The sequence below is a fragment of the Trichechus manatus genome, unplaced genomic scaffold, assembly GCF_000243295.1.
Source record: "Trichechus manatus latirostris isolate Lorelei unplaced genomic scaffold, TriManLat1.0 scaffold00015, whole genome shotgun sequence".
Lineage (NCBI taxonomy): Eukaryota > Metazoa > Chordata > Mammalia > Sirenia > Trichechidae > Trichechus > Trichechus manatus.
This window is the reverse complement of record NW_004443951.1, coordinates 21,372,194-21,385,383: the sequence shown is the minus strand read 5'-3', so window position 1 is coordinate 21,385,383 and position 13,190 is coordinate 21,372,194. Positions and strand designations below refer to the sequence as shown.

Here is a 13,190-nt window from a genome sequence, read left to right as displayed (position 1 = left end):
CTCGGGGTTGTCTCCGGCCGGCACTACCAGCAACGAACCGCTGACGGGCCGGCCCCGCCCCGCTCTCCTCCCGGGTCGAAGCTCCGCCCAGGCTCCGCGCCCGCTCCGGGACGCCTCCTCTGCGGCGGCCGCGCCCGCACCGACGTCTGTCTCGCAAGGCTTGGGGCGGAGAGGCGAAGCTTCGACGTCGGGCGAGCCGGGGCAGCGGAACTGACGCCAGCGGGCTTCCGGGGGCGTCCCCTGGGGGAGGTGGGTGGCACGGCAGTCTTGGAGGAGCAGTGGGAGCGTAAGCAGCTGTCGGCGACGCAAGTTCCGGACGGGGCTCTCTTCTCTTCCCTCATGCCTTTCCTTTCTTTCGTCTAGTCCTGTGTTGTCTCCCGACGGCGGTTCTTCCTAACGCGAGCTTTCGGAGTGCGGTTGCTGAGGAGGCGCCGTCGCCGCCCCCATCCCGGGCCGAGAGAGGGTGTCTGTTGCGCTGCGTCGTCCCCCGCGCAGACAGTTTGCCCCCAGTGGCGGGCGCTGTTCTCACTCGGAGCACTCGCCCCAGCTCCATGAATGGAAATCGGCTCCGCAGGTAAGTGAGTCAGGGCTGGGTTGGGCAGGTGCGGGTGTCACCCAGCCGTTGTCCCCAGAGTCGAGCATCGTCTCTCCCTCCACCCTGGCCCAGGTGCGCGAGGTGGGCACTCTCCGGGCGTCATCCATCTTCCCGCCCCCCGACCAGCCTCTCCGCAGCCCCGCCGCAGTTCTCCGGTGGCCACTGAGTTGGCGAAACTGCCGGGAGGGGAAACTGTGCTTAAAAGATTTGTTTGTTGTTGTTTAGGCAGTATTACTCATTTTTTCTGGAGTACTCTTTCTAGAGTCAGGAAGGGTTTGTCATCGCTTTTTGTTATTATAGTTGAAGAAGTAACGGTGTGTGTGTCCTTTAACTGGGTTGTGTGCCCCGTAGAGTCTCTGGGTGGCGAGCCACCTCCCTTACCTACCTCTTGAGGTAGTTGTGGAGATACATTGAGATAACGGAGGAGAAATGTTTGAAGTAGGTATTAGGTGCAACGTCAGATTTAAGATGGCATTTCTTTCATCCCCGAGTTATCTGCTGATATTTGTGGCAGCGTGGTGTATAGTTCCTGAGGAGCTTGGAGATGTCATATTAGCCTGGATCACTGCTTATGTGAGGAGGTGGATCTTAAAATTACTGACAATGTATATTTTTTCCGTTCTCTATTCCCTAGAGAAGCAGTTGTCATTCCTGGAAATTTGGAATGTCGGAAAACTGCTTTCTCTCCTGGGGAAAAACAGCAGTCTTGAAAAAAATTGTGATATGGGCAGTTTTTTTTTTTTTTTTTTTTAAAAAAAGCACGCTGTGGTTCTAAAGTAATTACTTGAGGGACATACAATAGCTGTTACATAACCGTTTGCTCATCAAATGATCATGCTTGGTATGTTACATTTGAACGTATGCCTCATGTGGATGGCCACAAATTTATAAATTAAGAAAAAAAATTTGGGGGAGGGATATCTTGTTACAAATGGTATTACAAGTCCCTGAGTTTTACCTTTTCTTTCGCCAGGTTGACAGGTACATGAATATGATATAAAGAATTTTGTTGATTAGGTTAAGGAGTATAATTGTCAGGTGCAGAAAGCACTCAGAAATTGGGAAAGTGGGATGGAGAGGCGGGTTTATTATAAGTTTTAGTACAAGTTTTTTTTACATGTAATTTATATAATCAGCTTCTCTTTTGCACGATCCATTTTAACCATCTCTACATCTTTTTAAAAACAGAGAAGTTTGTCTAGATTGTGAAAAGTTTTGAGACACTTTGTTTATTATTGATTCGTGTATTTCAGAAACTGTGTCCTGCCCTTGTTTTTGAAATTTCTACTATACTGTTTGTTCTTACTATACAAAAGGTGGAGTGATTTGGGGCTACAGGTGAATTTTACATAATTTTCCTCTTGTAGGAGTCCCTGGGTGGTGCAGATGGTTAATGGCTGCTAACTGAAAGGTTGGTGGTTCACTGCCACCCAGAGGTGTCTTGTTAGAAAGGCCTGGTGAATTACTTCATAAAATCAGCCATTGAAAACCCTGTGGGGCACAGTTCTACTCTGACACACATGGGGTCACCATGAGTTGGAGTTGACAGCGACTGGTTAACGGGTTGGTTACTTCTGTTGTAAAGCTAGAAAACAAAACATGAAAAGTTAAATACTTTATTAATCATCCCAGAACTTTTTAAGATATATCAAAAAAATTATTTTCTGCCCCCGCCCCCGCCCTTTGCATTTTTCACGTGGAATTAGGCACAAATATATGGGCAACATCCTAAATATTTCTGAATTCACACTGCCTTAGCCAGCTATTACAACTTGCCAAGCACAACTTGGTAAGTGTTCTTATGGTTTCTTGAGCTATAAGTAAGTTGTATCTTTCTTTTTTTGGTGTGCCGTTGCTGAGATATTTACCCATTTAACTGTCTTCACACATAGGCAAGTATAGTTAGATATATCAACTATATGCTTGGACATCTTGAATCATTTATTCTTCAGTGCAGTTTATACACGATTTGACTGTAATCTAATAACTTAGATAAGCTATAGTTTAATTCAAGATTGTTATCGGCAAAAAACAAAATTTTCATTTTTCCAGAGAATTAAATATAATTGTTATGCTGCACATGGAATTGAAAGCACAGTTAGGAAAAATGTGCAACTAAGTTTTAAATCAAGAATTTGGCAGATATGTTATATATTTTGGTTTAAAAAATTTTAATGGTCTGTTGGGTCAGTTTTGGATCTTGGCTCTTCCTTTCTGTTGTAAGTTTTTCTTTTGTGTGGAGATTCTCAGGAATCATGACAGGATGTTTTAAATTCTAATTGTTATGTGGGCACATAGAAGACTTAAATTTATTTACATTAAAGGACTTCAAATGCATATACTATATAACTGTATAATTTTCTTGGAGATCATTGCTCACTAAATATTAATATTTGTTTATTCTTCCCTTTTGCATGAAATAAAATTGAAGTGATTTTTAAGGATGTTCTCTACTATTCACTGATTTAGTACTGTCTGAACTTTGATTTAATCAAAATATCTAGCATTGTTGGATTTTAAATAATAATAATTATCAGTAGTTTAGCTTCTGTGCCTGTGACTCCTTAGTTAGGTGGACTTCTGACAAAACTCTTTTTTATGTTTAATTATAGCTGAACTAAAAGTATATGTTGTATTTTAGTTCCAAATAAAGTAGGAGTAGGGGAAGCAGAAATGTTCATTGAAATGCCACTTCTCTTGAGTAGCTGTTTTTCAGGACCTTACCATTCTAGTTTGTATTTTTAGGCAAGATCAGACAGCTGTTTAGGGGGGAAGGAATTTACTTATCAACCAATGGAAGGAAGACATTTACTTTTACCTTAAATTAATGATATGCAGATTGACTTGACACATTTGGTAGTTGCCTTATAAGAGCTTACAGAAATGAATGATAGACTGTTTCTTTCTTAGTTTTGCTTTGAAATGTGATGTCTGGATATAGTTGTTCCAAAACTCCACATTTCTTTAATAATACAAATTAATAAAAGTTAATTTCCAAAGGAACAAAAAATGCGTGTGTGGGAAGGTAGAACTAAATCAAAACTGTGATTTGGATAAGGTGGGTAAAAGTTGCATTTTCAAAATACTAAAATATAGAATGCTATCAGATTCTCAGTTTAGTATTTAAAACAATCTTCTTTAATCACTTTGGGAAATGTTTTTATAGTATATAAATTTTCTCACTTGTAGATTTTTGTCTTGAAGGAAAAAAAATGTCAAAATGCTGCTGTTTTGGAGGGCATGAATTTTGAACCATTATTTGGAAAAGGTTTTTCTACTGGGTTGTCATTTGAGTTTTAGCTTGTGCTGCTCTGGAGTGGCTATTATAACTTTTTTCTAGTACTTGATGCTCTTGACTGACAGTGAAACTTATAAAAATGTGCAAGATTTTTCCCTGATTTTTTAGAATTTAATTCAACTGTTTGACAGTGATGGAACATGTTGAGAAAAAAACTGAAAAGGAAGCAAAGATTTTTTTTTCCTTCTAAACAAAGATATAAAAATAAAGGAGAAAATAGAACGTATATGTAACTCTCCAATGTAATTCAGTTAACATGATGAAGAAATTTTCAAAATTATCCATGATTCCATCACCCTGATATAACCACTCTTTAAATTTTTAAACCAAATTTCAATTAAAGAATTAAGTAATTTAGGAGAGCAGTTAGAATGAATTAAAAGATTTCTAGATGCTGCTTCCTTTTGAAGAATTTTATGTAATAAGTTGATAATTTACAATTAGTTTATATTTTTCAAAGGGAACGTTGCATTTGTTAGGTTCTATAAACCTGGCCTGATAGTATGCATAGAGGCCTGGGGCCCTGTACAGGGGACATTTCCTGGAGGAGTTCTCTGTTGTATATAGAAAAACTCTAGCTCAGAGTGGAATACTTGCCAAATTGTAATATACTGCTGAATTCTAGTTGAATACTATTTTGGTTTATAACACAGCCATCATGTTTCACATTAGTTTTGATATTCTTAAAATATTTGAGGGCCAACCTGAATAATGAATTAAGCTAAAAATATTTCATTAATCTACTAACAAAACATTTTCTCTTGTAATACTTAAAATTAGAGTCTTAAAAAAATAATTTATAATTTTTGTTTTGTTTTTAATGGGTAGAGGAAAAAAGATCAAAATAGCAGTTCTGTTTTCGGAAAGGTAAAAGTAAAAAGATAGTTTCAGATCAGTATCCTTCCCAGACGTGTTTAGTCTCTGAACGTTGGGATGAACAGCATTTACCAGACATTCCTACTTCTATTTCAGTTGTCTAGGATACTCAATAGACCCTCATTCTTGGCTCCTTAACAAAACAGATGTGAGAAAGAATATTGTGTGGTTTTTCAACCATAATGGTTATGCTGTTAGGATACATGAACAGCCTTTCTGTGTTTGGAGTTTCAATGGTTTTCTGCCATTATCTGTGTTAATATTAATGACTTTCTTTGGCTAGCCACTGCTTTAAAAAAAAAAAAAAAACCACTATTGAAATTCAGCAAAACCTTGTCACACAACTGATGCTTTCTCTTATATCTTAAATGTGAGCTTTTTGTGGTTTGATTACAATAAAAAATTATGTACATTAGTCTAGAATGTCAGTTTCATGAAACAATCTTGAAGAATTCTTGGTTTCACATCAGCCAATTATTTTATTCATTGTTCCCAGACTGCCAAGTTCTTGGGTAATTAGAAGTTAACTATAGAATATAGACATGTGGGATATTTCTCTGTTTTTCATTTGTGGAAGAAAGTTTGCAAGAAAATGTTCTTAGTTGTTGGCTTACATAATACTAGTTTTGAATCGTTACTAGTATGTAATATTTTAACTGATTTCTAAATCTTCTAACATAAATTCATTAGTGTATCTCTGAATTTTAAAAAAGGTTAAAGAATAGATTGCAAAAATGGCTTATACTGTAGCAATGCAGTCTTTTTTTTTTTTTAAGGAACTTATTCTGGCCTCTAAATTATAAATGGATCTCTATTTTTATATTTAAGATAAAAGTGGCATTACTCTAAAATTTTTGTGTGGGTGCTCATAGTTTCTCCAAAGCTGCCTAGCCCTTAATTACAAAATAAACAGATCTCAAGGCATTGCTGTTAGTCGTGAAAAGGGGGAAAATGCCTTTTAAAAAGTTGTTCCCCGAACTGCCGTCTGAGAAACTTAACCCTCAAACAGGCTGAATGTTCTATAAGTGATTATTTGGCTGTAGTGAGTAGTAAGAAGTGTGGTGAGTATGGTAGTAAGTCTACTATGTTTGTATAGGTTCATTGAATGCATAGGTAGAACTTTTAATTAGCAGGTAGGAGGTTACTAAAGTGCAAAGCTGATATCTACTCGTTGGCCTTGTGGGCTTAAAATGTTTAAAACCAGAGGCATTTTATTATGTCAAATTTTGAGGTCAACCCTACATATCTATTTGGTAAATATCCTAGTACATGTTTTTGTATACTGGTCCAGTGATTGCTTCAGGATAAATTTCTCCAGTGAGTTGTTGAAACAAGAGGTATGCCATGAATATTGAGCCAAAAGTTAACAGTGAAAATCCATAATTTGGTAATATGCCGTAGTATATCCTGTATTTGATTTTGATCTGTTCACAGCTTATTTTTCATCAGTCACATTTGCTGTGGGTAGTCGTTTAATTTTGGTCTCATAGCTAGTATATATTAGATTGTTAGATCAGTGAATAACATACATACATGTATACTTTGAAAATGTATAGTTTTATGTTTGAAATTTGGTTTGGTTAGTTGATATTAGCCAGTATTTACTATAGCTACCAAAAGAAAAGTTTGTGGTGGAGAGAGATTCCAGATAGTACTTCGTATTTCTATGTAATTACATTTTCAACTCCAGTGAGCAATATTCGTGTTTGTTAAATATCTAAAATGTGCTTCATTGGAAGTATAATTTAATTTGTTGTATTGACAGGGTATCTTTTGAATACTTAAACTTGATGATAATGATTTTACAGTTAGTAACTGTAGAGTTCCGTTCCTTTGCTTATTTATGAAACAAAATTTTGGGTTTTGCCAAGTTTGCATAAAAAGCACCAGACAAAATAATGGTAGTGGAGAGAAAATTAGCAATGTGATGTAATGTAAAAAACAACAGCTTTGGATACAGATCCTGGCTCTCAAATTAGCTGTGACATTTGAACAGTACATTTAATCTTCCTTAAATTTAATTTCCTCATCTATAAAATGGGATGGTAAAAAGAGATTTAAGTATGTAGAGGAATGGTACTTCCTTTCTTCCTATTTTTTAAAACATTATATTGTAGAGAATTTAGAATGTATACAAATGGACAATTTAATCTTCCTTAAATTTAATTTCCTCATCTATAAAATGGGATGGTAAAAAGAGATTTAAGTATGTAGAGGAATGGTACTTCCTTTCTTCCTATTTTTTAAAACATTATATTGTAGAGAATTTAGAATGTATACAAATGGACAGAATTGTATAATGAACTCCCACGTACCTATCACTTAGTCCCAACAACTGTCAACCCATGTCCTGTCTTGCCCCTTAAACGAATAATTTCTTTTATAAGGATCAGCGCAAAGCTGGTTCCTGTGAGGCGGAAGTTAAAGATGTGCCAAATGTCTAACTTTTCCAAGCCGCTGTACCACTCCGTCATCTCTAATATCAGTTACTCCCTTTCGCCTCAGTACCCTTCCCTTCTGTCTTTGGGTTCCCTAATTCGCTGCAGTGTCTCACAGAACTCATGAACCATATAAAGGAAGTGACTCACGCGGTTGTGAAGGCTGGCAAGTCCCTTGCCCTCAGTCTCTGTCTAAAGGCACTCAGCTTTCTCGATCCGTAGGCCGGGAAGCCCACTGCACTGTCTCCTGCAGGTCTCTGTTGCAGGTCTCTTCTTTGGTGGTGGTGGGCTCTCCTATCTGCTCTAGAATTGGCTCTCTGTTAAGGCAAGACCAACTAGTCCCCTTGGTGGGCCACAGTTATCTCAGTTTGCACAGCCTGACCCAGTCACCTGGGTGGGAGTCACAAGACCATGGCTAGAAAGGCTGCACACGAAACTAATTTATCACACCACACCCCTTCTGCTTTCCCCTCTCCTATATTATTTTGAGGCAAATTCTGGACATGATACCGTTTCATTCATAAATATTTAAATATCTCTAAAAGATACGCAGCTCTTTTTATATACAGCCACAGTACCTTTATCACAGCAATAAATAATAACAATAACAGTAGCAACAGTAATCTCTTATGATCAAGTCCAGTAAGTGTTCATGTTTCTACTTGTCTCAGATGTTTTACTTATTATTTACAATTTGCCTTTTATTATTATTTTTTTGATTTTTGAATCAGCATCCAAATAAGTTCTACACATTGTGATTGAACGATGTATCCTTTAATCTGTAAGTTTGCCCTCCTTCTCTTTTTATCCCTGTAATTTATGGGTTGTTTGTCCTTTTAGAGTTTTTCACGGCCTAGATTTTGCTGATTCCCGTCCTCATGGTGTAATTTAACAAGTTCCTCTGTTCTCTGAATTTCCTTTAAACTGTTAGTGGATCTAAAGACTTGATCAGATTCAAGCTTTTATTTTAAACCTGTCCAGTCAGGTTTTGGTCCCTATTTTACTGAAATTGCTCTTGTCATGGTCACCAAAACCTTGCTAAATCCAGTATCCTAAATCATCTTATTTGACTTCTCAACCACATTTGTTTAGTTGCTTCCTTCTTGAAACATGTTTTTTTACCACTTGACTTCTGGGGTACCACTCTCTCCTCTAGTCTCGTTGCCTATTACATTTTAGGTTCATTTGCTATTTCTTCTTTATCTCCCCAATCTCTAAACATTGAGAGTACCCTATGATTCAGTATTTTCTTCTGTATCCATATCACAGCCTGGGTGACCTCCTCTGGTCCAGTGGTTTTAAATACCACTTATATTTGGAGGACATTCACATTTATATCTCTAGCCTGGACCTCTTCCCTGAACTCCACAGTCATCTAACTATTAGATACCTACTTGTATAGATGCCTCAAACTTAACATGTCCTAAAAATCCTCTCGATTTCTTCTTCAAACCTGCTTCTCTCACTGAGTCTTCCCTATCTTGATAAGTGACAATTCCATTCTTTTGGTTGCTTAGACAGAAAACCTTGAGAGCTCTTTTTCTTTCATACTCTACATCTAATCCATTAGCAGTTCCTGTCAGATCTACCTTCTGAGTATGTTCTACATCCAGATCACTCCCCCTAGCCCCCAGTATCCATTGCCTGGACAGTTAAATAATGTACTAACTGGTCTTCCTGCTTCCTTGTATCCCTTATGTGTAATTTTTTCATACAGCAGCCAAAGTGATCCTTCTAAAATTTAAGTGACATCAGAATGCTTCTTTACTGAGAACCCTCCATTGGTTTCTCATCTCTTAAAATAAAATTCAAAGACCTCACCATGGCTTATAGAGCCCTATGTGATCTGATCCCCCTTATCTCTGTGACCTCATCTCCTACCATTCTCTCCTTTGCTCACTCAGTTCCAGGTATAGTGGCCTCTTTGCTGTTTATCAAACACACCAAGCAAGCTTCTGCTTTTTCCTTTATACTTGCTTTTTCCTCTGTCTGCCTAGAATGCTCTTTTAGATAACTTGATCCCTCACTTATTTCTGGATTCTGCCCACTTGTCACCCTATCAGACAGTCCTTCTTTGAAAACCCTGAGTAAAATGGCTAACTGCCTGACTGGCAAAAAAGAAATACAGTATAATCTTCCCCTCCCCTAGTGAGAGCTCCGGGAGGACCGGGTTTTTGTTTGTTTTCGTTCATTTCGGTTTCACCTGAGCCTAAGCAGTGCTTGGCACTTAACCAAAACAAAAAAAACAAAAACAAATCCAAAAGTAGTACCTGCGTCTAGCCTGTGGCCCGGCCGCCTTTTGGACATCTAGGTCAATTGGCATAACAAAGCTTATTAAGAAAATGTTCTGCATCCTACTTTGGTGAGTGGCGTCTGGGGTCTTAAGAGCTAGCAAGCGGCCATCTAAGATGCATCAATTGGTCCTACCCACCTGGATCAAAGGAGAATGAAGAACACCAAAGACACAATGAAAGTATTAGCCCAAGAGACAGAAAGGGCCACATAAACCAGAGACTTCAAGAGACAGAAAGGGCCACATAAACCAGAGACTTCATCACCCTGAGACCAGAAGAACTAGATGGTTCCCGGCTACCACCAATGACTGCCCTGACAGGGAACACAACAGAGTGTCCCTGATGGAGCAGGAGAAAAATGGGGTGAAAAACTCAGATTCTAGTAAAAAGATCAGACTTAGTGGTTTGATTGAGACTGTAGGGACCCTGGAAGACATGGCCCCTGGACTCTCTGTTAGCCCAAAACTAAATCCATTCCCAAGGCCAACTCTTTAGACAAAGATCAGACTGGACTATGGGACATAAAATAATACTCGTGAAGAGTGTGCTTCTTAGCCCAAGTAGATACATGAGACTAAATGGGCAGCTCCTGTCCAGAGGTGAGATGAGAAGGCAAAGAGGGTTAGGAATGGACATGGGAAATCTGGAGTGGAAAGGAGGAGTGTGCTATCACAGTATAGGGAGAGTAACTAGGGTCACATAACCATGTATGTATAAACTTTTGTATGAGAGACTAAATCGAATTGTAAACTTTCACTTAAAGCACAACAATAAAAAAAAATTCAATAAAAGAAAAAAAAAAAACAACAGGAAAGAAAGAAAACACCAAAATGGATGTCAGGAAAATCTGAAAGTTGCTCTTGAACATAGAGTAGCTAAAGCGAAAGGAAGAAATGATGACGTAAAACAGCTGAACAGAAGATTTCAAAGGGTGGGTGGAGAAAACAAAGTAAAGTATTATAATTACACGTGCAAAGACCTGGAGATAGAAAACCAAAAGGGAAGAACATGCTCGGCATTTCTCAAGGTGAAAGAACTGCGGAAAAAATTCAAGCCTCGAGTTGCAACACTGAAGGATTCTACAGGGAAAATATGAAACAACACAGGAAGCATCAAAAGAAGATGGGAGGAGTACACTGAGTCACTACACCAAAAAGAATTGGTCAACATTCAACCATTTCAGGAGGCAAAATATGGTCAGGAACCGATAGCACTGAGGGAAGAAGTCCAAGCTGCACTGAAGGCGTTGGCAAAAAACAAGGCTCCAGGAATTAACAGAATACCAATTGAGATGTTTCAGGAAACGGACGCAGTGCTGAAAATGCTCACTCATCTATGCCAAGGAATTTGGAAGACAGCTGTCTGGCCAGCTGACTGGAAGAGATCCATATTTGTACCCACACCAAAGAAACGTGATCCAACAGAATGCGGAAATTATCGAAAAATATCATTAATATCGGAAACGCTGGTGGCACAGTGGTTAAGAGTTCAGCTGCTAACCAAAAGGTCTGCAGTTCAAATCCACCAGGCACTCCTTGGAAACCCTATGGGGCAGTTCTACTCTGTCCTATGGCGTCACTATGAGTCAGAACCGACTTGACAGCAATGGGTTGGGTTATCATTAATATCACACACAAGTAAAATTTTGCTGAAAATTACTAACAAGCGGTTACACCAGGACATGCACAGGGAACTGCCAGAAATTCAAGCCAGATTCAGAAGAAGAAGAGGAAGACTGCTGATGTCAGATGGATCCTGGCTAAAAGCAGAGAATATCAGAAAGATGTTTATCTGTGTTTTACTGACTATGCAAAGCCATTCAGCTGTGTGGATCATAACAAATTATGGATAACACTGCAAAGAATGGGAACCCCAGAACATTAATTGTGCTCATGAGGAATATGTACGTAGACCAAGAGGCAGTCGTTTGAACAGAACAAGGGGATACTGCGTGGTTTAAAGTTAAGAAAGGTGTGCGTCAGGGCCGTATCCTTTCACTATACTTACTCAGTATGTATGCTGAGCAAATAATTCAAGAAGCTGGGCTATATGAAGAAGAATGGGGCATCAGGATTGGAGGAAGACTCATTACCAACCTGCGATATGCAGATGACACAACCTTGCTTGCTGAAAGTCAAGAGGACTTGAAGCACTTACTGATGAAGATCAAAGACCACAGCCTTCAGTATGGATTACACCTCAACATAAAGAAACAAAAATCCTCACAACTGGACCGACAAGCAACATCATGATAAACAGAGAAAAGACTGACATTTTCAAGGATTTCATTTCGCTTAGATCCACAATCAACGCCCATGGAAGCAGCAGTCAAGAAATTAGATGACACACTGCACTGGGCAAATCTGCAAGAGAGGTCTTCAAAGTGTTAAAAAGCAAAGATGTCACCTTGAAGATTAAGGTGCACCTGACCTAAGCCATGGTGTTTTCAGTTGCCTTATATGCATGTGAAAGCTGGACAATGAATAAGGAAGACCAAAGAAGAATTAATGCTTTTGAATTATGGTGTTAGCGAAGAATATGGAACATACCATGGACTGCCAAAAGAACAAACAGATTAGTCCTGGAAGAAGTACAGGCAGAATGCCCATTAGAATCAAGGATGGTGAGACTTCATCTCACATCTTTGGACATGTTATCAGGAGGGACCAGTTCCCGGAGAAGGACATCATGCTTGGTAAAACAGAGGGTCACCGAAAAAAAAGGAAGACCCTCGACAAGATGGACTGACACAGTGGCTGCAACAATGGGCTCAAATATAGCAACGATTGTGCGGATGGCGCAGGACCAGGCAGTGTTTTGGTCTGTTGTACACAGAGCCACTATGAGTTAGAATCGACTCAGTGGCACCTAACAACTATCAAGATTGGCTTAAAAATAATATTTTATGTTCTTTACCTCCCCCCTCTCTTATGAAACTTTTATGCTCCCCACTGACAATATTAAAAAATCAAAAACATAAAAAGGCATTTATTCACTCTATTTATTGAAAAATTACTATTTTCAAGTTACTATACGTAGATAAATTAAGTCATGGTTACTGAGTTTAAGTAGCTTACAGTATATTGGAGGATATCCCGTCTTAATATTTAAGGGCGGTAAAACTAACAACAACAATAATAGCTAACATACACTGAGTATTAAATATTCGGCATACGTTTTGATGATCTAATTCTGACAACATCCCTTTTGATGCAGGTACTATGTTGAAGAAACTGAAGCACAGGGGGTTAAATAATTTGCTCAAGGTTACAGTTAGAAAGTAGCAACGCCAGGATTTACCAATAGGTAGTCTGATTCCAAAGCTTGTATTTTTAACCACTACTCTATATTTGTTGTTGTTAGTTGCCATCGAGTTGATTCCGGCTCATGACGATCCCATGTGTGCAGAGTAGAACTGCTCCATAGGGTTTTTAAAGCTGTGACCTTTCGGAAGCAGATCACCAGGCCTGTCTTCTGAGGTGCCTCTGGATGGGTGCAAACTCCCAACCTTTCAGCTAGTAGTGGAGCAATTAACTGTTTGCGCAACTCAGGAACTGAGCCTACCTAGCCTATACTACAAACTAACAATTGCTGAAAGCCTCCCATTCCTTTGACAAATATTTTCTGACTGCCGAAGTGCCAAGGAGCCCTGGTGGCGCAGTGTTTAAGTGCTCAGCTGCTAACCAAAA

General features: G+C 39.0%; 1 protein-coding gene across 1 annotated transcript in view; it reads left to right on the top strand.

The window, feature by feature from the left end:
* Positions 1 to 223: 223 nt before the first annotated feature.
* The window catches only part of LOC101344199 (protein argonaute-3), a 194,706-nt gene continuing 181,739 nt past the window's right edge, over positions 224 to 13,190 (top strand). The window contains exon 1 of the mRNA XM_004371946.2: positions 224 to 574. Coding sequence (XP_004372003.1) covers positions 556 to 574 — 19 coding nt within the window. The 5' untranslated portion in view covers positions 224 to 555. The remainder of the gene's footprint in view (positions 575 to 13,190) is intronic.